At 35.6% G+C, this 27,218-nt stretch overlaps 1 protein-coding gene across 1 annotated transcript; it reads left to right on the forward strand.

Annotated features, from left to right (window-relative positions):
* Positions 1-772: 772 nt before the first annotated feature.
* Positions 773-27,197, forward strand: LOC139139853 (uncharacterized). The gene is made up of 8 exons (XM_070708794.1): positions 773-1,091; positions 7,150-7,310; positions 10,701-10,874; positions 14,465-14,602; positions 23,193-23,385; positions 23,912-24,003; positions 26,204-26,314; positions 26,821-27,197. Exons 1-8 carry the CDS (start codon positions 950-952, stop codon positions 27,052-27,054), a joined length of 1,245 nt encoding a protein of 414 aa, XP_070564895.1. The 5' UTR covers positions 773-949; the 3' UTR covers positions 27,055-27,197.
* The last annotated feature ends 21 nt before the right edge of the window (positions 27,198-27,218 follow it).

Here is a 27,218-nt window from a genome sequence, read left to right on the forward strand (position 1 = left end):
ACATTCACACATAGGAGTTAGGAGCTAGCGCCATTAGCTGTATCTTTTTTGCATTTTTTTTTGCGATGAGATGCTTTGAAATCAAACTGCTTAGCGATGTTCAACTTGTGGGTCTTGAATTGGCTGGCTGCCGCGAGTAAGTACACGAAAAGGTGAACAATTGAAAGATTGAAATAGTGCCATTTTCAAAGAAAATAGCCCAAAGGACCAGTAATGCTAGCTTTTGATGGTTTTTCACTATTTTTGTGTGTAATGTCAACCATAATTTCTTTTTCTACTCCCAAAAGCATGTTGATGTATAGGTCAACTTACCCTATACATATGTAAACTGTATTGTTATTGTTGACAAATGATCTGGTCCGGACAAGAATTCAAATGTGAACAATAACAGTACATTTTACACATTAAATGCTACGTTGACAGCCTAAATAGTGTTCGTTTCAACATTCTTGAGGGTGCAGAATAAGAACTCGCAATTGATATACAAATAAAAAATAATGAAAAAAATCATTAAAAGTTAGCACTTCTGGCCCTTCAATACTAAAACATGAATCAAAATAATCTCTCTGAAGATTCGATATTTGTTTTTGTTTCTTTTGTTTCTGTTATTTTGTATTTGAAAACAAATGCAAAAATAAGATACGGAGCTAATAATAGCTTGATATGAGCGAGGCAAGGTACAGCAGATGGCCGTGCCCGCGAGAAGTTAAACTTTTCGCGGTGTATGACGGGTAAATCTGTGACGAGCAGGGAAATGGTATCGACTCCTAGCAACTTGTCGATGTCAGCCATTTTGCAAAGATCGTCGGTCGTGTTATGCACCGGTCGCATCTACTTCTCATGTCGATGTCCTGTCCGGAAATTGAAATAGGACGAGGAGAAGAAAGGCTCATGTCATCGGCATCTTTCTGTACCAAAAAGTATTGATGGTTACGTCGAAAGCAGCGTAATGGGCTGCGGAGGTAGTACAGAGGGTCGGAAGGACGATAAGGAGGACGGTAAATTCACTCATCGTAAACCCAAAGTCAGTATACGCATACAACCACAAGTGAAAGTCTGCAAGGAAAGTCCACAAATTGTTTTCATATTTGGTAAGTATCAAAAATGTCGTAACATAAATTGAGTGCTTAGGTATGACCGAAACCATGAGACGGAATTTGTTCGCAATCAGTACACCGTACTTGGCGTTGGGAACTCCACAAACTCGTACGAAGTATACGCACAAAGCACTGCCATGGTTCTTGTAAACATGTGTCATCGATCAGTATCGATTTGTTTTTGCGTGATTTCTACAAACCGTGCATAGTGTGGCACTAGACCAGGGCATTCCTTGTTTAGATGCTGCTACTATTAGATCAACATGCTGTATGTGACGAGGCCTCCCCAGGAAACTCTCCGAACACATAACAGACGGACCGTTAACTTTTACCTCCCACAACAATGAAATCTTCTGATCTGATCAATTGTCATGCCAGGTCAACGAATGACAACAAACTCTTTCTGCGCGTAGAAACGGGCATTATATTTCTTTTTTAAACTCTAAAAATGCAGAGACCTCTGTTTCTGATGTTTGATAGAGCAATGTCTGTCATAATCTCACCAAACCAACGATCTGGTCGTACCAACTAAGCAACTGTAAGGCCTCGTCGATATTCTGTTATCGTCTGCTCGTTACTTTACGTCGACTCGCACTATATGTACGTTCAACATTTTGTGTGTAGGCGATCTATAGTATCTCAGGCTCCGTTATGTACCGCACAAGTCTATTATATAAATGAGAATAAGGAGAGATACTGTGCAAATATCTAGGCCCGCTCATTTATTTTAGAAATGGATTGGTAAATCCTTGACATATTTCTTTTAGTACCATTCTTAACAGGGGACATTTTTTTGTATGTATACTAGTGCAAATTTTTGCTTTCAACGTTTGACATTTGTCAGTACTTACAGAGTAAAAGGAACAGCTTTTACATTGTTGTTGTTGCCCCTATTATCCATAAATTTAGTGCTGTACATCTTAAAATCTTGCTCAATAAGCCTGTCGGTCATTCTTTCATCTCTTCAACAGTCTTTCAAAATAGACCAAAAAGATATCGTGATTGAAAGCTGGTTGTAATAAAAATGTTCTGACAATTTCTTTAATTTAGACACAAATAAAGCCATGGCCATACTATTTGCTCTGCTGTGACTTTAACATTGCAAAATATTTCCCCATCAGCAGTTATGTTTTTCCGTTTATAGAAATTCTTATTATTTCCTGAGGCTTTTAGCGTCACCGGTTTATATTATTTGTTCATAGTTGTAAATGATGGTCTAGTTTACATTGCGTGGACTTGTCTGTTGTAAGGTATTTTTCCCTTGACAACAATGCTGATGTGTATATACTATATACTTGTAGTCAAACCAAATCTTCTGCTCACTACTCTTTCATAAATGCTAAATGAGTGCTGTAGTCTACAGAGGTATTTTTTGTCATATGAAAAGGTGTGTTTCACAATTACAATAAGGCTGAAGTAATTAATTTATTTTATTTTGCATCCTCACATATGTAGGTTTTTTGAGGTTTGCATGAAAAACTGCATTTGAGAACAACTTTACTGCTTAACTTTTCTGCGTACAAATCTTTGTTTACAAATTTTGTAAAGTGTACTATAAAACACCTGCATGCTTACAGAATGTCACATTTTAGTGTAAATTAGGGAGTGAAAGGAAATGGTTTCTGCTTTGATTCTTTAATTGACACTCCTATCATATGGAAACAATTAACTAAAAATAAATGTTGCACTTGTGAAATTTATATTTGTGTTTTTAGACCATGCTTACCCCTTACTTTCAAAAATTTTGAGTGGACCCAAAACAAAGAACTAAATTACTCTGGCGTAATGCCACCCACACCTAATCCCAAAAGTTTTATCAGCTAATTGTGGATTAAGTGAGCTATTTCATGATTTATTTGAAATATTGTTAATGCATGCTTCATTTCACTGAATACTTTAATTGCTAAGGTATAAATGTCATATGTACGTGCAATAAATTTACAGTGTCACTTTTTTATTGAGAATGGCTGTTAAACCAATTTAGCCATTTTGTGAATTTGGAATTTGAAGATTTTTATTTTCCTCTTAGAGTGTTCAGATGATGGCAAAATAGTTCTCATTAGGCCAGGAAGAATAATTAAATTGTTCCTTTAATTCAATGCTTCTACTTCAGTCATTTTCATGCCTCTATTATTATGGACAATTTGTTGAATCTAGACTCTTAGTCATCAGTAACAATGTAACTAGTGGGAGATTTTATTGGCTGGTGAAATTTTTTTGAAAAAATATGCTCGCTACCTCTAGCTTCACCAAAGAAGTATGAAGAACAATATTTTTATTCCTCAGGCGTTATAATAAGCCTTCAAGACAGCAGAATTATTGTGCTTGAGGGAAGTACAATATATGGTGTGTCAATAGTGGTAGAATTTATAAAGCGTACTCCATAGTAAATCAGTTTGGTCCGGAGATAATACCCTAAATATGAGTAGAGATTAGAGTGAATTTAGCAATGATTGTATTCTGCATATTTCATTTTCTTCACAGTGTCAGTGTTTCTATGATCGTGTATTTATGACTCTGTGTATATTGGTAGAAATGTGGATCCACTCAGAACAGATCAGTCCTTCACACAAGTCATGTTATATTCAAAATAAGTGACAGCCTCTGTAGTGTATTGCAACCTCATACAAACTCTTACCTTCCATTCTTACCATTGACAGTAGTATGAACGGATTGCAAGACATCGTATGCATAAATTCTATTTGTGTATACTATTAATAAATGAAGTATCTTCAGATTTTATGATTTATTTTCTCTTGCAAGAAAGAGGAGATAACAGTAATTGTTTCAAAAGCAGGATTCAATACTTGGCTAGTGTTCAAACTTCTAGAGTACTGACAATCAGACAATCAATTAATACATAGAATTGGAATAACATATTATTTTGAAGACAAAATGGCCTGCATTTAGATGTAAATTTTGTAATAAAACAGTTAATGACACACCATGAAATAGTTTAGAAAAAGACTACAATCGATTGTATTTCTTTTTTACAAAAATGTATCTCCTAAGGCCGTTCTGCCCTCAACATTCTAGGTATTTTGGTCAGTACTTGTTGGTGATTGTGTGGTCGTGTGTGTTTTTCTGAATGCCAACTCTTCAGGATGGTAGCATTCCCATGACCTTTGGCCCCACTTTTTATCAGGACAGTTGTGTTCACTACTGGTTGCTATGCAACACATTATCTACACAGTGCCTTTCTGTGCAGACAATAGTGATGTAATTCGATTTTCAGGCCTGCGTGTGGCTAGCTATTAAGTACTTGTGTGTGAAATACTGTCAAGAATTATTCAAATAATATAATACTTGCGGCAATCTATGGCCCAAAACAGCGGAACTTTGCTTGCATTATCAATATGCCATATAAAGTGGAAAGACTACTGTGATCACTATAATATTCATTTTAAGAGATGTTATTATTATTTTTAGGTGTATTTGAATATATTTAAGCACCTAGTATTTTAAATTGTTTACAAAATCAACATGAATACAATAGTGCTTGTAATTCCATATCACTGCAATGATCATTTTGAACCCATAATGTTCAGCAGGTGTGAACCTTTGAGTTTCATAAATGGCAATTCAACCTCTCCTCTTTTTGGTTTGAAATACATGACATAGTATTGATCTTCATTCAGTTGATTGCGTACCGTATATAAAATTTACCTGAAAAAATTTGTAGTATCTACCAATTACCGGTACAGTCAAAATTGCCAAACTGTGTCATGCCTGTGAGTATTTCATCTGATCTTTACAGTTTACAAGTAATATTAAGTGTACATCTGAAAATTAATAGCGTCAATCATTTTCACTTTGAATTTGCAAAAACTGTTTCATGTTCATTATTTTGTATGACCATTACAGTTTGCATGTATAATTGCAATAACAATCACAACTCCCGTTTGGTGAGCTTATCAAGTTAGATTACACCGTTTGCTTTATTTCATATCTGTTTATTTGGCCCCAACTTGTAAAATTTATTTCCTTTCATGTACGTGTAGTTTGAGAAAATTTGCTTTTTACATCAATGCGATGTTTTCCATCATAGGATCTTTAGTTATGGGCAGCACATTTTATACAGGTGTTTGAAAATGGATATTTTTGCCTTATTAAATGAGGAAGCCTGCTGTTGACTTACAGTTAGCTATCTTACTATTATAGTTCATTTATTTATTGCATCTTTTTTATGATACAATTGCACATGATGTGAAGAATATTTTTGCATGTTGCAGGTCCGACACAAAGTGCTCGATATAAAAGCAGAGCAGAATATATAAGGGTTGCTGGAGAAATGATTTTGCGATTTCATCTAACCCTAACCCTAACTGCTAGAATCGCTCGTCAAGAGACCAGACTAGTCTTGTCTCCTGACCAAGTGAGTCCAGCGGCACTCATGAAACAACATTGTAGAAATGAAATTGTAAAATCATTTTTCCAAGAACCATCTTATATATATATATATATATATATATATATATATATATATATATATATATATATATATATATATATATATATATATATATATATATATATATATATATATATATATATATATATATGTGTGTGTGTGTGTGTGTGTGTGTGTGTGTATTGTATGTGTTTTGTCTGTCTGGATCTGTTTGTAGCTGCCCCACAAACCCCTGCAAACTTGCTTTATGTAATTTTTGATAGGTGAATATATGTACTATAATGATATTGTGAAATGTGTACACATCACAGACAGATATAAAGACAAAAATTCAACAACTATTTTTCTGCTACAGCATGAATGACGGAAAATTTTTATAAACTGTAATCATGCACAGGTACTATTTACAAAAGCCTTAATTAACCATTAATGGCAATAAATTGTAATTATTCCAATATGTTGCATACGGTACATAGTAAAAGTCCTCTTGCTTACTGTGTAATAAATCTTTTAAAATACAGATTATCATTTTCTATTTCAAAGTGTCGATTTAACTATCATGGTATTATACCAAGAAATACAGTGTAATAAATGTTTTCAACTTTCATAATTTACTCTGTTGTAAGATTATCAAGTGTAGACTTTTTGATTGGTTTAGAGATCACAGTATTTCTGTATTTAATGGTTTGGTATTTAGATGTTGTTTTACATGTATATATATAATATTATTGGTACTAGGTAGTTGTGATATACAAGTACCGGTATGTTCCCTTTTGCCCATTATAATTTTCAATGTAAGTTCTGTCATTTTCATTCTAATTGCAAAATAGAATCTTTATTTTTCCTCCCAAAATTAAGTCAACTCATCAACATGGCAGATAAGTGTAAAATCACCAGTGTAATTTTTGGCAAGTGAATTATATTCCCAAATAAAATTTATTTGTTGATAATAATATTGCATTATTATGCACAATCGTTTGACTATATGTATTTCAGAATATTGTACTCTTGTGAAAAAAGGAAGAATTGTACTTGTTTTTAACAATGAAAATGATGGTTCTGTGATTCTGTGATGGTTCTGTACCATTTTCCATAATCTTTAGGTTATAATCAGAGGTCACCTATAGCATGAGATCAGTGTGATGATGTGACTTTGGATTGAAAATTTTGTTGTTGTTAATCCTTGACATGGAATCATTTCTGATTTTGTATGAGGGTCTGGATTATTTTCCAAACTTAGTCAGAATATTGTTCATCAAGAATTACTATATCATAGGGTTGTATCAATTAAAGAGGAATATAATTTGTTTGTATGACAGAAAAGGTGTCATTATGACATTAAGATTGTCAAAAGCTCTGAGCAATGTGCCTAGGAAGCCAAACTGACATGCCACTGACTCAACAGTATTTTCCTTGACCCAAGAAAATGTGACACAGTACAAGTACTTGTACAGCGCTGACTTTAAAAAATTTTTTAAAAATACCTGAATTGACTCAGTGAGTTCAAATATGATGTACCACTAAGTTAAAGGGCTCACTGACTCTAAGATTAGTGGCTTAATGAAATTCCACATTTTAACAATTGAAATCATTTAGGTCCTGATCGGTTCTCACCAGGTAATGGTGCTTTTGAAATTTCAGGGGGACCAGGTTCAAAGAAAGGGAGAATTGTTGATGACTTGGTCTTAGTCTATGATTTCAAACTCCTTGTGGTAGAAGATGTTATTCTTCGAGAGCTTCCCAAGAAGGTAGCAAGAGCTATAGCATGTGACACTACAAGAGATGTCGCTGATCTACTGAGGGTAAGCTTGTGATGGTCTTTTCATTCTATTGAGTGTTTTATCAACCTCTTTGAATTACAGGGAAATCTGCTTCTCTATTGTGGCATTCCAATTGATTTTGTATCAGCGACTGTGAGCATCAAATGTCAATATAAAGTATGAAGCACTTAATTGTTTAAAGTTCCCTTGAAATTCCACAACTTCCTTTGAAACTTCTGATCAAATACTGATCAAGGCTGTATCACTGGGAGTTTTCTTTCCACTAGAAATCATTTTTTGTTTCAACTAAGAACATTTTTCAGTCCATATCTACCCCTACCTTGATTATTTATTCCAGAAATTCATCCATGGAGAGTGTCCCAAAAAGTTTGAAATGCAAACAGTCTGAAGTTGTTGTTTTGTTTGTCATGAAAGCAGTGTTTTGTCAGGTGTCGAGAAAAAATGACCTTCATATCATTGGTTGCCAGGTAAAGCCATTTTTTGAAGGAGTAATAAGCAGAATTATCAATACCCTTTGTAGATTACCATGACAACTCTGTGATTTCATCTGAAAATTTTATGAAGGTTAGGGCAGCATTTATTGCCATGTTATTACTTCCATTCCATCAGAAATGCCACATTAAGACCGGAGAAATTTCATGTGCAGTAATACAATTCTGTTTGTCATTTTCCTTGTTGCTTTCAAGTTTTCTATGCGATTGTAGTAATTCATAGCATAACCATACAGATCTGAGACTAGTAAGAGTCACTCTCTACAAATTGTCAAATACTCGATGTAAATGTCAATGGTGCATTAGGCTCAAAATTTCATGAATTGTTGATTTCATCATTTATTGCAATGATTTGTTGTCAAAAGAATATTTCCATCTACCAGTGTACTCTCCACTGAGCACTTACTAACATTTATATATATATATATATATATATATATATATATATATATATACACACACACACACACACACACACACACACACACACACCACATTCAAGATTTTGACCGGTTCACAACACATATCCACAAGTGATAGCGACTGCATATAATGATATATGGAGTGAGAACTGGTCAAACTGAGTGGTATACATGCTGCTGAGGTACTTTATTGCTAGTACAACATAACAGTATATAGAAATTCTGGCATGAATAATCAAAATGAGTTTTCTTTAGCTTCACTAAACTGGCTTGTGTATCAACCATGCTATGTCATGAATATAACAGTTATTTTCATATCTCAACCAATCAGATCTCTGTATTCAGCCATCATTATCACATGCACAAGCCAAGTTTGTTGTCTCCGAAGAAAAAATACAGGATTTATTCTCTGGTCATTCTATGTCATGACAACCGGCGTCAATGTCATCAATTTTGGTGCGTCGGACCTTTTTTGCATCGATCTTCGGTGTGCTCGACAATGTAAACAAACAACATCACGGCCAGTATTTCTCCCATGAACAAAATGTGTCTGACGTAAAAATATCGTAAACATTAAGTCATGGTTACAAGAGTCTGACAAAATACATCAACTGGGCAAATTTTTGGTTCTTCGTATTTTAGTTTTGTCGCCAATATGCATGGGGGGTTCGTATTCGTGTAGACTTTGCTTACACCTGAACTTTCGACGCACTGTGTACTTTCATCATTCATGCTGTAGACGTACAGTTTCCACTGCAACAATGGGGTCAAGTGCGGTGTCCAGGCCTCCAAAAGTCATGTAATGATATCGATATTTTCACAGACTTCGACAATAATAATACGAACAATGTAAACACAAGAGTGTACCGCCTGTATATTCTGAAGGAATTACGGGAATAATTTGCGGAAACAACGAACTTGAAGCTGGTCGCGTTACCGTGGGTTCCGTAAGCATTGCAACCAGGGTCTGGCGCGGCATTTACAGTGTCAAAGATTCAGTCGATTTTTGATCCTGAAAAAAGCATATGTTCGTCTGAGGTAAATTTCTAAGCCCATGCTATCTTTGAAATAGTGTATAACTTTGCGGAAGGTACGTGTAGACCAAGAGGTCGTCTGGCATTTGCTTCATACACGGAACGAACGTGAACGCCGTGTTCCTCGCTCACGCGACAGACGACTGAAAATGATCGACAACTTGCACACGGCGTATTGATATTATTCCTAAAGTGGTTCAAAAGTTTAAACACGAAATCGTCATGGAAAACTTCTTTTACATAGCAAAAAATAACAAATTCTTGGCTTGTGCATGTGATAAGTATATTATTCCCTAATATTTTTCTTCGTTCAGCTCGGAAAATACTTGTGACGTAATGACCATGTCACCACGAGTTGAAGACGAGTGGTGACACGGTCATTACGTCATTGAACGAGGAAAAATTTTAGGGAATAATATCTAAGTATACTGGTCTGACATAATTATCCATATTGTATACATGTACATATAATAATATAAATAATAGAATAATAGAAAAACCATGTTACATGATAGCAAAAATGATGAAGTAGTTCCTGCATTGTATATCTGTGTGTAACAATATTAGCTAAAATATGTAATGACCCTCCTTCATGGACAGTGAAATCAAGAAAGACAGATGACCAAGCACAAAAATTTGCTCACAGCGGTGATTCAAGGTTCCTTTTCAAATTTGATAGCCCAATTGCTTGGTAACCATTATTGAACTAATAATAGTGTGATAACCTTTCCAACTTGATTGTTACAATAGCCTCATTCAAGTTTTGGAATTCAAGTAATATCAAATAATTTTTTTTATTTAAATTACCCCTTTGGATTCTTGTAACTTTAAAGTTTCTACTTCAGATATCCACCCTTGTAGCATTGATGGCACTAATAGGTTTGGTGTTTTCGTGAATGAAATTTCATTGCCATGTAAAATAAATTGGTTTGCCAATAAAGTGTGTACATGCACGTAATCTCTCTTTAAGGTATTTTTTTACAATACCTTCTTTCACATGATAGATATTGAGTGGCGTATTCACAAATCTTGGGTGTATATGTTTTTCATGTAATTGTACTGAAATGCTATGTGTTCTTTTCTGTTTGTTCTATTGTTTTATTTCATTGCAATATTACTATACGTGATTGACAATTTATCAAAGTCAGTGATGATATTTATGTAATTACCATCCTGTTGCAGGATAATTGAAAAACATTTAGTTGTAGACTGAAATTTAACGCTCTCAACGAAGAAATTTCCCTCAAAAACCCAACCTGCATTTGAATCATCAAGTATCCTTTTGATATTTTCATGAAATTCACATCGGCAAGTAATTTTCGCTCTAAAAAAGCTACAAGTAGCAATAAGGAAACAATGAGAATTTTTCCAACACAGCCGATGTATGAAAATCATAAGGTAATTAGATTTGCTGTAGTGCTATGATGAAGAGTTTTTCAGAATCTCTTTACATTATGTTGACAGGAAGAGCCCTCTCATCTGTCCTTGGACTGGGTGCTTGAAACCATCGTAACAGAGATAGAGAAAGAGCCAGATGGCCGATTTCTTATTGACATTATGCCGAACCTCAGGTTTCTGCTACGGTGTGAAAAGTTTGTGAAAGACTGTGAATATGAATTGAGCATGTTTGAAAATAAGGTAAATATTGACTTCTTTCTTTCCTTGTTTTGGAACAAGTAATACCAGAATATTCTCTTATATTTACAAAAGGTTCGGAAAAGCTTGGTTATGCAATTTTTGCGAAATATTTAGTTCCAGAGACCAGCTCTGGAACTGTTAGTTTTTGCTCACTTCCTTCTTTCTTTCTTTCTTTCTTTCTTTCTTCTTTCTTTCTTTCTTTCTTTCTTTCTTGCTTTCTTTCTTTCTTTCTTTCTCTATTTCCGGTATTACTATCATAGAACATGCTATAACAAATTTTACCTTAATTACCCAGAATGCATTGCGACACGCTTATGACGTCATAGCTCAACTCAGACGGGTTTTACGGGCATTTCTTGTGTGTTTATTTATTTATTTTTTATTCTGCATTGCTCGACTATCATATTGCGTTCAGCTATTAATAATTCTAGCTTTTTTCGCTTTGTTTTTTGTTGCTTTTTGATTTTATTTTCTCTAAATACTCGCCGTACGTGGCGCTATACTGTTTCGCCCGAATGTAACAATATGGCGGCACATAAGATGGCTTCGGTCGCATAGAGAGAGAAAATTATAGCTTTCCCTAAATTTACAAGCGCGGCTGGGTACATCGTGTACCTAGGCGAGGTGGGTGTGCTCGAAAACGAAGGTCAATGCAAAATTTGGATTCAAAATCGGCTGTTTTGGCGGAGAAACTGCCCGCCGTATTTCTGAGGAGCCACCAGCGGTTTTTCCCCGGTTTTTCCTATATCAGTCTGCGAGGCCGTTAACACACAGGCCGGTAACACACAGCCGTCACCGCACCGGCGCCGGCATGCGTTGGCTGCACGTTAAAGCAGCTCAACTTTCCAAGATCAAACGGTCAGTATCTCGTGAAAACAGCGACATTGCAATGAAAATTGTTTTAGTCTGTGCTTTTAATCAAATGAAAATGCATGTGGCCTCGGTTTTCAATTTCAACGGCCTAGGTCCGATGTTTCCTCTCGTCTGATCATCGTCGTAAACCACGCACCTCTTTACGGCAACAACTCAGCGCTACCCGTCAAGCGATTGACTTTTGCGTAGATCAGCGGAGCGAAAATTATTGCTCTGGCTCGCGAGAATGTCGCCTGATATACATTTCCGTGCGTTGTCGCCCCCGTATGTATCTGTTTCGTTTTTACCGTACATGTAGGCATTTGTAATCTGTGGACTGCCTTGCTTTAGTTGTAGGCCTATATCATTGTGTTTACTGCTAGCAGCCCTATAGGTACGTGCTTGAATATTAAAAGCACTCTTTCATTCTGCACCTATCTTTGTCACACATTCTCTTGTTTCTTCCGCTGCTCTGGTCTCTGGAACTTCGCTTTTGCTTGCAAATGCTTTCTAGTTCCTCTTGCTTTATCGACACATAGACCGTTTCACCACTGTCTATGATTGAACACATCCCAAAATGTGAAGTTCTTCAATTTCCTATTCTCAGATTGACTGTTAAGGTGCGTGATATCAAGAACAGCAAAGTGTTTAGTAGACTGGTACAATGTTGATAGATTAATTGATGGATGAGTCAGCACTTGACAGTTTGGTTATCAGCTCTAACACTGTAATGACAGTGTGTCTGCAAATGAATAAAAACAGTAAAAATCTGTAGATGTCAAGGGTCTAAAATGTGAAAAGGGTAAACTTTCTGAATATCACTTTGAAATACACATACCATACTTTCTCCATCTCCAATTGATAGTATTTGAAGGGTCCTTTGTTTCCCCAAATGACTAATTTCAGTCTTTGGATGTCAAATTGCACACTGTTTTGTCCTCTTCCAATGTTGATAAAGCAATCAGTATTGTTCTTACATGTATTAATGAATTCATCATACTCATTTTGAGCAGTATATTACTACCATTTATGCTCTGCTCATAACCAATCAAGATGTAGGAATTAGAATGATAATATTAATAGTAATTAAACACATACCATATAGCTCTATATATCCACAATGTGTTCATACCGGTCGGTGCTGAAAAAGATAATGAAAACAGACAAAAATGCAAAGAAGAAAACATTTAAAAAAATTACGAAATAAGAATAAAGATAAAAACTAAAAGACAGTATTTTTCAGATCTTCCCATGCACTGAAAAGACTTACCGGTATTTTGCAAAGTGTATGTTATTGTAAAGCTGACAATTTAACAATATTCCAAATTCGTACGATGGACTTTCTATGGCGATGTTCTCTCCTTTTATGGCACAGTAATAATTGGTAACTTCAGCTCACCAGACTGAAGTGTGATATTTTGTATGGAAACATCACATTGGGATAATGTTGCTTTCAATCAGAATTTTTTGCCACGGGTGATTTTACTGGAAAAGTGAAATTTTTATACTATTACTATTCAATCAATGAACCAACCCAAGCCAGTTGAAAAGTGCCCAGAATCCAGTACATGCACTCAACACTGATCAATCCTTGTGAACAAGAAAAGGGAGAAAATCAGAAAGCTTTAGTTCAAAAAGATGAGACTTCAGGCCTTTCTTAAAACTATTCAAGGCATGTGTACAGATAACCACTAGATTTCAGGTCACACCCTAGCATGTTTCAGTGCAGGTTTTTGTGTCAAACACCTTTAGAAACCTTGCTCTCCTCTTACACCACCAGTGTGATTTCTGAACATTTATAAAAGATATGACGGGGAATCAGATTTCAGTTTTCGTACTTTTTTATCTCAGGCTGATGATGGGTTTCAGGTTGCTTGAGTGCTTTTAAAATATTACTTTCCTTTCAACTCACTGTCAGTGCCTATTGCCATTGGCACTTGATTGTCATATTGCCAAGAAAAGTTGTTCAAGAAAATCCAGCAGCTATGTTATATGATATACGGTACATGAGATACCGTACATAACAAGACATTTTTCAATTTTGATGCCACCAGGATTTTGAAAACTATGTTACTAGTGTCAGTATTTAGATGATATACCGGTATAGGTACAATAGGTAATACAGGCAAACTCATACAGTCACATCAAGACGCCAAGATAAGTAGATGTGCAGAAGCACTGATGTGTGGAAAATCAATTAACTGACATACCTTGAAGACTGGCAGCCATAATTAATGTATGACGTCTGCAAATGTTCTGTACATACACGTATTTCCCTTCTAGGATTGTAAATGGTGAGAATTGAACATCATGTCATGCCATTATTGTCAGTATTTTTCTAGGCGTGGCAGAATTTTCAATTTACTGATTACTTTGCCAAAGGGGCAGAGAAAATCACAACAAAATTGAAAGTCTCGAACGCTTCAGAATCTTTATGTCTTTACATCTTATTATGTGTGTTTGTACAGGTACATCACTTTATCTCAATTTTCTCTCATTTGACAGAGTTCTGTAGATGTCATTACTTTACTTGTCTCATGTCTCCATAGTAACAGTGGTAAACCATGTCAATGTGCAGTTCATATAGATACAAACACATTTTAACTGATCTTCAGAAATGAGGACATGAATAATGCAGTTCATATTTATTAGACATTTATCGCAATAATTTGCATGTGTGTCATTAGTATTAATGAAATGATAGAAAACACTGAATCAAATGTTTTGTTTCATTGCAGTATCCCATTGCATGTGCCTTAAATCTTGCCATACCTGAAGATAAAGTAATAAAAAATGTACAGAAACAAACAGCAAAACATCCAAGTCAGATGAAGGAAGGTGGACAAAGTGATGAAGCTGATACGTCAAGAACTGCAGTAAGTGACTATCTCTGTCCCCATCTTTACTGTCTTCTTTACAGACTTTGTGGATTTACAGAGGGATACTTTAGTATTTTAGAGAATTTCAAGATTCATTTCCCACAATATCCCCTATTAATTATTCCTAATCATCATTGCATAATTCTCAAGGCTACCGTTAATTGATACTAATAGCTCTTATTTTCTGTCATAATAAGCACAGCATAATAGCTTTGTATTTTAATTTAATCTTCAGAAAACTCACCAAAAAAAGAGCACTCCACTGACTCCAGTACAATGTTAACACACTTGTCCATTTACATGTTAATGATAAGGGTTATTCATCAGGGATTACTTGTAAAGACTGTTTGTAGTTTGTACTTTGAACATCTTCTTAGTTATGTATCACAACTGTAACACATGATGTGAAGACTTTGATGATTGTGCCAACAGTGTTATGTGCTGTGTATATCTTGTGCTGACAAACACACACTTCATTGTATGATTTGATTGAATTCTATGGGTACATGAAGAAAGGGTCTGTAGGTTGTTAGCATTTTGCCAATTTTTCTGTCGCATCAATAGAAAGCGATCTCTGTCTTCTGTAATATGTGCATATTGGGTTGACATTGTATTGAGAGCTCCAGTTGAATAGTACTTTATGTACTGATGTCATAGCACCACATTTTCTTTTTGTAAAATATTGGCAAATGTATTGATTGTCAATGACAAGGGTGTGGTTCCCAAGGTCAGTATATGAATGTCATATGGATGTCTACAGAATAAATTCTTTAATATTCTGCTTGAATTATCATTCAGAAATGATTGTATTGCACTGAACGATATCCTTTTATTGTTTAAAAGGAACGTGTTATTTTGAACTGAATACACATCTGTATAAGTCTATTCTGTTGTCATTTTCACCAGTTCTTTTTAAATTGCCATCATTGTAATAAATTTGTTTTATTGGCAGCCCAGGGCTCAAATGAAATCCAAACATTAATGTTATTATAATACATTCTGCTTTCCTTGGCCTTGTCATTCATTAAATTGACAATATTCCCGTTGCATATAGTAATACCATTGGTACCGGTATTTCACATTGTAGCAAGCTGCTATAATAATGTTAATGTATGATTAATGAATTGCCAAGGATACAACATACACAATATGGTGGAAAGTTTATGGCTCAGTAGGTTCACCAGTGTAGGAGTTACACATATGTATCCTTGAAGGGAGTGGTGTACTTCAAATGACGGCTAAATCTCTGATAAAAGCCCTTGCTATGTTACGCTGTAAGACACAAACATCTGGTTAAAGAGGAAAGTCCAGCGCCGTGGGCGCACAATAGGCAACGTCGTAGTGACGTCGGTTGTTGGCAAACACTGGGCGGATGGTTAAACACTTGCTTAGTCGTTGGCTTATCAGAGAAACATAAACTATCTTTTACACCAGGACTACCGATTATCACCTCTGCCTGAATATTACGGAAGTGTGTAGGGTTCACACAATTCAAGACTACATTATAACTAGGGTGGAGTACTGGTCGAGGGGCTGTGGTCTGGTCGACAGACCTTCCTTGACTGTGATTTCTTCGCTACTAAGGTGACTGTATGCCGTACGTTGTGAGTTCGAATCCAATCAAAATTTACTGAATTCAAATCACAGTCGTTTTGCGGTTCGATAGACAGCGATGCGATGACCGCTGTGGTATGCAATAGAAATACATGTATAGGAAGTTATGAAACAGAATGGCCGCTCATGTATCGCCGAGTTCGGAGACGAATTTCCATCATACAATTTGCTCAATAAACAGCAACGGTGTATGGCTTTCAATACATCTCTGAATTTCTGCGAACCTTTTTGTGTCTATGTAGATGTGTGCATATTCCGTTGCGATTTCAAACGGGACCCGGTTTTCAACCCCTTGGTTTCAACCCCGGCTTTCATCAACACGGAACGGATACTTTCTCACAACAGCAGCGGGTGATTTGAATTTGAAGGCGCTGTGATTGAAGCCAGTAGTTGAAATGGACATAGTATTACGAGCTTCGGAAGGAAGATAGAAAACGAAGGTCTTGACTTAGTTCAGGAGAGAATTTCCTCGGGCACTGTATTGAGTTTAAATCTAGCCCTGAACATCTTGTGCTCGGTACAAGCGCGCAAACTAGACATATAAAAAATAAGGGGAAAGTCTAGCAAATAGATGATAGTCTCTAAGGACGGTAGCAGATTGTGATCGTAAGCAATCGTAAGTTAGAACCTTCTACTGTTTGTAGCTTTATGGCTTTTTGGTTGGCAGTGATGTAGATAATAGCCGGTCACTGGTACTTCGCACGGCCGGGTTACACGCAGCTTGCAACGGGAAAAAAAACTTGTGAATTTGAAAAACAAATCTTCACCCATTCGTAAGCTTATTTTCCGTGTAATTTTGGCATTTCGAACAAATCAGAGGAAAGGGTGAAGAAATTTTGAGTAAAACTGATTTATTATAAAACGTTACGACCCCCAGTTTAGAGTTTGGTATGCATGACCCGAAGTATATATAGTGAGCGCAGATTGCATATCCGGTTACCTCGGATAGGTAACCTCGGAAAACATCGACGACCGTTCGTAATATGCAAATGACATGTGACTGAGACGTTGTGGAAAAGTTGCCGTAGTTCCATAGATGAGCCTGCATATTTGAATACTATACATACGCTGCTTGCTGTTCCGATATGTAAGCCAGAATCTTCAACAAAAGGAAACTACTAGTAATCTGTGACAATGGTCAGCCAAATATTTTGAAATACATTGGTAAAGAAAGTAAATGACGCTGATGAGTCCCCCAGGACTGCAGGGCCGTGGTCGTCGTCGATGAGTACTCGAGTATGGATGATCATGGATGATCGATCTACAACGCAATAGTGGCAACGATGTAATCGACACTGAAATTCCAATTCCACTCAGCTCAACTGAATTGAATCAACTGATATAAACATGACCAAACTTGTCACAATGCTAAGGTACTTCCTCAAAATGTGAGTCAAAAGATTCGTTTCGATGCCTGAAGGAAAAAATGAAATTGTGATTGCCTTCAAAACGACGTGTGAAGACTCTCAATGTTCATAACTTTTTACAGGAACACATACAAAACGTTTTTTTTCAAGACCACCAATCACTCTAAAAAGAAAATGCGTTTCTTGCGTGTTCATTACATGTGTCGCATCGTTTACGTTGTATGTGGTTGTGTATGCGTGTGTTAGGTACATAACGGTGATTTTAGTGATAAGTCAGTACGCTTTGTTTGTTGTGCTCGGCAGGATCAAGATCGCCCAGGCCGCAATTTGAATTTGAGTAATCATGATTGGCAGCATACATTGACATTAAGAACAGACGCCAAACGGACATTCTGGAACCACGCTTTGTGAAAATATGCGTTCTTTGTATTAATAACAGTGTTTTTCAACGTTTTTTCGACATAAAGGCAGTCGCTATACATTCACAGGTGTCATGTATGAGATTGGACGGAAATCAACGCCGTTCACCCGTCGAATTTCTGGAAATCTCGGAGCAAATCGAGTGCGTCTTACCCGTAGCGTGGCTTTTTCACATCTGCATAGTCTTACCATAATCCCCCTTTTGTAGGGGACTTTCCTCTGGTTAAGCATTTATATGGTGTTTCTGAGTTTTCAAACACATATTATCACTTAGCGGGGCTGATACTTGAGAGACTTAATGTACAGTGATCTGTGTGTAGCAGAGACATACACAGTATGAGCTGAGATGTGTTTTGTTTACATCTGCTCAGATTTGAGTTTTCCACAGAAGCCTGGTATGGTAGATTATTACACTGAAAGGTAAAGAGTAGTGGTTGGCTACTGCCCATTATCATTTTGCTTTTCAAACAGAAATGAAGTCAATGTATATTGCAGTTTAGAATTAAACGTTTCATCCTCTTGCTTTACTTCCACCATTGAATGAACAGAATAGATTGAAACAGTTTACGTGAATAATTTATGCTACAAAATATTTGTCTTTATTATTCTGCAGACTGTATCTCATGAATTTGATTACACATATAGTAATTCCATTTCATTTTATGCTTTTGCGCTCACAAGGGGGCCGAGCAAGTGATATGTTAATTAAATAATCTCTCTATTGTGCAAATGCTATAAATAATGTGTGGCGACTAATGGTAGAAAGGCTTGAATTTACAGGAAATGTTCATAAAACAGTGACTGTTTATTACTAACACTGAAGATAAAATTTCATGACTATATGGTCCATGTATGCAAGGAGGAAGGCTTGTCAGGCTATTTCCCTAATTTGAAAAAACGTTAATCAGGATCTGTGTCTGTAATCATGAAGAGCTGGATGCAAAGATAGGTGATTTTTTAGGTCTAGATTTCTTGTTTTGCAAATGATGGGGCAGATGGCATCCTATGAGCAAGTCAGGAGAAAGAGCAAGAAGCCGGTGTTGAGTATGGAGTCTGAAATAAAGCATACCGTACTAGGGCCATCGATTGCTGTTTGGTATGCTCTGTGCAGCAACCTTGGAAGATATCAAGTGAAGTCACATCCAGCTTCTCTACTGAGCTGGCATTCAAACTGAAACTATGAATTCCGGCTTTCATCAGAGTAATAATTCATGATACGGTATATTCACTGCCAGGGTAGAACTTAATTCAAAATTATATGTGACTGTTTCCATGGTTTCTTGTCATCACTTTTTTATTCAACTCCTTTACAGCTGAAGTTTTGCCTCAGGGTCTAACTCATCAGTTTATTCAACCCTTTATAGCTCAAGTTTTGCTTCAGGGTCTAACTCCAACATTCATTCTCAGTTTCAATGCATTTCACTTTCACTACTTCAAAGTGCTCAATTGTGAAAGTGGAAAATGGAAAATACATCCACAGTATTACCACAGAAAACCAAACTTGATTAAAATGCTGAGATTGAATTGCTCTGAGTTATTAGAGTAAAAATTTATCTACACGATCTAGAATAATGGACTCTCTGCCTAGGAAAAGTATTGATGAACACTTTTGATGAAGCTGTTAACCATCTCAAAAAAACTAGTGAATAAATGCAGCCATAGACTTCCCTGATGTGTATGACTTTGTGGGGGAAGGGGCAGATTAAAATTACAATTATTTAAACATTGCCTGCTCTACTGTTAATAGTTAAAAGGAATGGACTTTGTCAACACAAAACAGAAAATGTTTTATTCAGTTGCACATGTTTTATTCCATATAAACATAAAGCAGGTCTTCATAAAACATAGTAGACAGCTATTAATTGGTTTGTCAAGTGGTATGGCAGTATTAATTGACATTGAAAAGAAAGCTGCTTTTCAACAACACTGTGGGTGTGAAGAAGCTAGAGAATGGATTTTGTCCATGTTGTCAAGCTGTGTACGGTATGATTTGTTTGAAACAGTTGTCATGGTGACAAAGCACATGCAAGCTTTAGAAGCTCATAATATGACATTGCAGTGATACCTCGCTGCATTCATGAGGTATGGCCATACTTAAAGCCTTGATATGATCTTGATGTATTTTCCAGAGTGCTTTGTTCCACCTACAATTTCTTATTTGCCTCCAAAGTCATTTAGAAATGCTTAGCATTCAATTTGTCGATACAGTCCGTGTGTGTGTGTGTGTGTATTATTGAGAATGATATCACACCTTGTACACAAGACATTGTGTTTGCAAGGCAAATACTCTGTATTTCAACATGCTTTAGGGAGAAGAATAAGAAAATTTAATTGTTATTTAGAACAATAATAATAAATATATTATCAAAGGTTATTGCTATTGTCCCCTTATATTAGTGCACAACTTGTCATAAAGATGAAAACTTTGTTAAGGTGCCTACTTCACCATAAAAATTATATATAATGAAAAGGGTATTCCATTTAACGTATTACATGTAATACATGTACGGTATTATTAGCTGACTTTCAAGCATCGCTACAATACTTATTTCCATTGTAATGATGACAGTGATAATATAAATGATAATTACAATGTCTCCAAGCAGAAATAGTCAGTTGTCTGATAGACAGTACAGTATGCCAGGCAGGGCAAGTATTAAAGTGAGTTTCAATTCAGTGCCACAACTCTGAATGTGAGAGAGACACGCTGTGCTGTCTACTATGTGTAAATGAGTAGCTTAGGTATCACCACTTATTTCAAAGTCACCGACTCATTGATTAGTTACAGTAAACCAGCATAGTGATCTACAATGTAGCTATTTTTAGTAACAATCACAGCTGTGAGTTAGAAGATGTTTTGCTGTTCAAAGCTAAACCTGTCACACAGAGTTGTGGCACCGCATTGAAACCTACTGTAAACTTATGTATATTGTTATTTGTTTGCATATAGAACAAGCACTTTTTTCAAACAAAAAATGTAGCCTTTTGTGGTTATTTTTGAGAATTATTTTATTCCAGGCACATTGCTGGTTCTGAGACTCCTCTACCGCTGATTTTTCAAGAAGTTTCATTGTGAAAAATCCCCTTTATTCCAGATGTGTTCACAGGCCTCACAGTTGAAATGAAAATAAATGAAAATCAACTTCACTCACACCAAAAACTGACCAGTCATGGTGCTAGAAACACTTTTATTAAACTCATGTATGCTTTGTTTACCTGTATTTATAAATGATAATCTCAAAAGATGAAGGCGGGACTGAAATTTACAGCACCTTGCAAAGACTGATTTGCTTGACAGTTTACCCTATGTGAGTGTAGCCTGTTTGCAAATAAAAGCTAAGAGTTCAACACATGAACTTCAAGCCTTATAGTGAACACTAGTAAGATAATCAACATGAAACATTGCCAGCTTTATCCCAATTCAATGAGAGTCAGAGACTCAAAATTCATATCATGTTTGCATCATAGCATTCAAAGGAAAATCACATAGTAAGTGTATAGACCTTAAAATTTTGGCAGATACCAGTATTTGGAAAAAATCAATGCACTAGTACCCCTTCAGGTAGGAAAAATCTCTGATCGAAAATTTTGAAAGTGATTGTAACGGCCTTTCAGTGATATTTACATTCAAATACAGTAGATGTGTGTGATGTCACTGCCTGAATGTTCCTTTGATATGCCAGACTAAAATAGGAGAACTGTAGATATAGGAGAAGACAGAGCTTTGAGAGGGATTATCTTTCTCAGTTTAGGTCTATGACTGTGAAAGAAGTAATAACCATAGGCTAGTACTGGCACTGAATAATGTATACCAAAGTCTACTGATGCAGATCCATTTGAAATATTCTCTCATAAAGTAAATGATGCTAACATGATGCCAAAATTGAAGTTAGAATGGTTCGATCCTTTTATGTTGTTGTCTTATTTTGTATTTTATCTTGGCTTCAGCACATTGACTGAACAGGTTCACACGTTATCATATGGACAATGCATACCTTATGTAAGCATATAACACAGGAATGATGAGTGAAAGTAACAATGAAATCTTGTGATTTTCAGTGTAACAAATGATGCATTTGGTGAGTTTTTTCATTGTGAGGAAATATGCTCCAAAAAATCTTCTTGTAGAACAGTAGAATCAGATGTTTTACAAGTATCAATGATATAGCAATGAAAGAATATTGTGGAATTCATTCTTCACTTATTAGATTCAGTCTTGGATGGATGGATCAATCATCAATAATACAAACGTCAGAGTTTAATATTTTATTTCAGCTTTCTTGTAGTAGGAAAAATTTGCAGTTCAATGACATATGACATTGCAAAATTATTTTTTTTTTCAAGTACCAGGTTCATGTCATAATTGGTTCGTCTCATTCTTGTTGCAATGCTTCCCAGAAAAAAAAAATTGATGTTGAAATTGTATTAAGGTGGCAAGACTACCCATGGAGAAAGCAGTATCAGCCAATTCTGTTGGTTTGCATGTACCGTAGAAATGCAAAAAAGCATCCTTGTTATATTGTCATTTTCTTGAAATTTTCACAGAAGACTTGGAATGATAAGTTATTTTAAAGATACATTAAATGTGGTGTTACCATACTAGATAAGATAAAATTGCAAAATTATTCCTTTCTATACAAAAAACCTCTCCAGAAATGCTGACTCAGCAATATTTCTTTATGTCTTCCGATAAATATATCACTGTATGGTTGGCAACACACATTTTTCTTCATGCAATCCAACGTTCATTAGGAAATGAATTTTTAGAAATCGAAGAAGAGGGAATGACAATGCTTCAGTTATAATCAGCTCCCTACGTGTCTGAGGCCTGAAATTTGTCATGAAGTATTGTGCACTGCACAAAATCAAAGGGTATTGCATATTTCTGTATGATGTTGCTCAAAATGTAAGACAGTAACACTACTTTTTCTCACCTTATTTCTTGTATATTCTCTATACCTACAACACATGCAATTATAAAGACAATTGACAATACTTTTAAATTTGTATTATCACCAACCTTAACTATTACTGGTAATGTGCAGTACTGGCTGCTTTGATTCTTTCAGTTTCTCACTGACAATGGCAGTATTTCAGAACACCTTGTGAACTGTTTCTATTAGTGTATCAACCAGTGGAAAGTTTTAGAAATGTATATACTGAATTTGACTCTTATTGTTCCACAGAAACGTACTTCGCTATATGAGATGAGTGTTAAGACGTATATGGAGTACTTCAACAAAACACAGAGACTAGTGACAGTAGATGTGTCATGTGCAATTCCAGACCTCATTTGGCAAAAAGTCAACAGCTTCTTCAGTGACAGTTTAGAGTTGACTCCTAAGAAAACTGCTAATACTGTCATTTTGTTTGGCTTTGGTAAGTAGGCATCATCTCAGAGCAGTGATATTTCAATTTGCACATCATCCATGGTCTCTGTAACAAGTATGAATATGCAGTTAACTATAGATTTTAATTTACCTGATAATAAAACTCTACATATATTTACTTTCCTTTGACAAACCATCCATTTTTAATTGAATCGTTTAGCACAAAGCAAATTCTTTTGTTATATCCTAATATATAGTTCAAATTCATGTGTCAGTGTAGTACATAGACATAAATAGTTTTGTGAATGTGTGGGCTGATATATATGTTATTGTTAATACATGTGCTTGTTTCTGTATTTGTAAAACTTACCTTTAATTTCTGTGCATTTTGTCCCATTGTTTAGTTCTCTTTCAGTAATGTCAAAATCATTTCAGGTATCATTCAAACAGTAGTAAAAATTTTGATGGAGTGATAATTATATTTACCAATGTGGAGCTAATTATAGGCACCAGTGTTGGACTTGCTATGTATTCTGATAAATTGATTGTACCGTATTTGTGCCTTGATGTTACAGATGAAAATGCCTTCCTTGGACTTGATCTTGCAAGATATTCCATGGAAATGATATCACTATCATCACTTGTGGATGATCCCAAGCAATCTGTGGTCAGTTTTGACACTATCTTTTCCCCTTTATATGGCTTTTCAGTATGCCATGAATACAGTGTGAATTTACAGTGTTGCATTCAACCCTTTACCCCATTGTCCTGTATAGAGGTCCAACTATACCACAGAAAACACTATAGTCACACCAAACTAAGGTGGTGAGAGAGTTCACTATTAGAAAATGACAGAGAGTACCGGTAGGTCACAGTGAAGCCATAGTCATAACACTGTGCTATATGATTACCAGTACCTGTAGGGTATTCTCTCATACAGGGTTTAGTTTGAAAGTACCATGAGATAGGACAGGGAAACATCTCCTATCCAATTTATAACATACATGCCTGGAGGTGAATTCTGTTTCAGAGAAGTGAATGCATACCATATTGATTTTCCAAGAAAAAAGGGTATTGAAGAAAAGAAATTTCCCATCCCATTCAGTGATATTCTGTATCATTGCATTGTAATCCATCCTGTTTTAACAAACCATTACCAGCCAGCATTAGCTGAGCCTGCTAGAGAGAACTGTTTAATCAGAAACCACACACAGAACTGTGATTTGTTTAACCCTAAAGCAGGATTTTAATTGAGAATTTCCTTGGTTACAACTTCCTGGCATTCATCAGAAGCTTAGTTTGGCCAAAAAATTTAACTTTAAACAAACAAACAAACAAACAAACAAACAAAAACAAAACAAAATTTCATATGATATTTATTTTATATCTCTCTAAATGTCTATGGAATATGAATTGTTAGAACTCTTGTATAATAATTTGAATTTTGTAATACACTGAAATGACAGTTTTTGCATAAAAGTATCATGAGCCTAGAACAAGAAATGATAGAAGCTATTTTGTCAACATGACCTGGTTTATATGAATCATCACATGTACAATGGTTGTGCTGTGCAATAAACTGAAAACTGCCATTTCACATTCTGTGCTCTCCCTGGCCCTGCCTGTTTGTAAATTAATATATTATTAGAATTGAAAAAATAATTAGGAAGTATAATTATTACATAATTATGCAAGCACCCCATCCCCACCCCTGGTTTTCAAGAAACACTTCTGGTACTCAGTGAATGGTTTTTAAGGGAATTGAAAAATGATGAATGTATTCGTGATAGAAAACTAATAGGGACATAGTCAAAATAATATCAAAAATTTCCTTTTTCACTTACTTATATTCAGTAGACTTTTTGTCAGCATTGAACACCAAATTTGATACACATTTGCAAAAGATCAAAGCATCTCAGTGCATGGGGCATGAGTGCTTGTAACTTTTTAAAGTCTTACTGATGGATAGCCCACCCATATATAGTGTGCCATATGGTCCATGGGCTCTTGAATATTATTCAGTTGATCAATATTTATTACATAACATATACTGACATGGAGTGTGGTTGAGGTATACCGGTAGTCCAGATGAAATACAACATGCATTAACAGTAGAACATCATTGAATGGATAAAACTTTTTTAAGTGTAACACAAATCATCACTCTCTAACTGCAGTCAGCTATAGAACAGTTTATGTATGAGTTGGTCATTATTCAGTGCTTGCACAACCTTTAGGTGTTAGCTCCTTCCTTTTTTCCTACTCCATATTTGGAAAACTCTTTGAAACTTGAAAGGATGCGTGTCATTTACACATGGTGCTTCTATACTGGTAGCTGAAGTCTTCATGCTATATCCTGATCTGAAAATCTTTTAAGCCAATCACTGATCAGAACATTTGACATCCAACAATCACCTTGATTCTTCACTTATGGGTTGACACAAATATTCAGTCAGCAGCTCATGAATATGACAAATCTATGATCGACTGTCTTAACTTCCCAGCTAACCTTCTATGATCAACCATTTAAATTCCCAGCTAACACCTACTCATACCATGGAATCTCAGTTCTATCTTCATTCACAGATGAAAACATTGTCATACTTCGTGATCATTTGACCATGGTCTAGACCGTGGTTTGACCATCTTAATTTCTTGGGCTTGAAATCGCATCTCTTTGAGAGCTTCTTAATCTTTGTGTTCTTGTTCAGCACCTCAGAACATTACCTCAAAATGGATTTTGGCGCTATATAAATGTCTGTGATTGATTGATTGATTGATTGATTGATTGATTGATTGATTGATTGATTGATTGATTGATTGATTGATGTGATGTTTCATTTACTCTGTGTTTGGCTGTCTTTCAGGAGTCACTACTGTCCGCTTTATGCAAACATGTGGATAACACTAAAGCCACAGCAGAGAGTTTTGCAGTCAATGCAATGGGTACATCACTCAGTAAATGTACTGTTGATCAAGTAAGTTATTCTAACAATCTGACATTTCAACCAGCAAGCCCATATTGCAAAATGATGTGTGTACTGTTAAGTATTTCCAATTGTATGATTGCAAAAGCTTAACATATCTATAAATAGCTCAGCATCAGCGCCATCACATCTCAATTGAATGGAACCGTAATTTTAAGAGAAATCCTCTGTGAATTGAGTTGTTAGATGTGGAAGATTAAGAATTGACCTACTAGTAGTTATATCCTGTAGTGTCACATTGTTCATCTGTTTGTTTATCTATTTATTTATTCATTTATTTATTTATTTATTTATTAAGAAGTATTCGTTTGTGTAATTAAATTTATTCTGCCCTGCTGTATAAAAAAAGAATTCTTTGAAATTCAAGTATATTTTGATACAGGCTTGTTTTAACTGGTAGAATGTATTCAAGATATGTAGTATTAGTAAACAACATGTGAGTTGGGTCAGGACAGAAAAATGAAATTTGTTTATGTCTTTTTCGATTGGCATTTCAGTTCAAGAAGAAAATTATAATATTTCTTGAGGTGACAGATACGTACCTTGACCAATACATCGTCATAACGGACACCAAGAAACAAGTAGAACGAACACGGAAGACCAGTCTCTTTACCAGGCCATTCAAAGCTGTATGTACAACTGATAATGAAATTTGTCTGTTTCCAATGGATACAGATACAGAAGTGTGTAAACAAATAGCGTTGTGTATGATAAATGCCAGAGAGGAGTGAACCATGCAAGATGAATTTCACCAAAAATGTCCTTGCCTAAATGTATGTGCCAAAAATTATTGAATATGTAGATAAAAACTGTTCCCAAAAAATATTGTAGTACTTAGCACAGAGTTCCTTATTGAAGTGAGAGTTATTCTGTTTGAGTGTACACTAACGCATAA

The sequence above is a fragment of the Ptychodera flava genome, chromosome 9 (assembly GCF_041260155.1).
Source record: "Ptychodera flava strain L36383 chromosome 9, AS_Pfla_20210202, whole genome shotgun sequence".
Classification (NCBI taxonomy): Eukaryota; Metazoa; Hemichordata; class Enteropneusta; family Ptychoderidae; genus Ptychodera; species Ptychodera flava.

Coding starts and splice junctions, on each gene's coding strand:
- LOC139139853 (XM_070708794.1), top strand. CDS start 950: ATGGGCTGCGGAGGTAGTACAGAGGGTCGGAAGGACGATAAGGAGGAC. Junction 14,603..23,192: donor CTGATACGTCAAGAACTGCA/GTAAGTGACTAT, acceptor ATTGTTCCACAG/AAACGTACTTCGCTATATGA. Junction 23,386..23,911: donor TGTCATTTTGTTTGGCTTTG/GTAAGTAGGCAT, acceptor TTGATGTTACAG/ATGAAAATGCCTTCCTTGGA.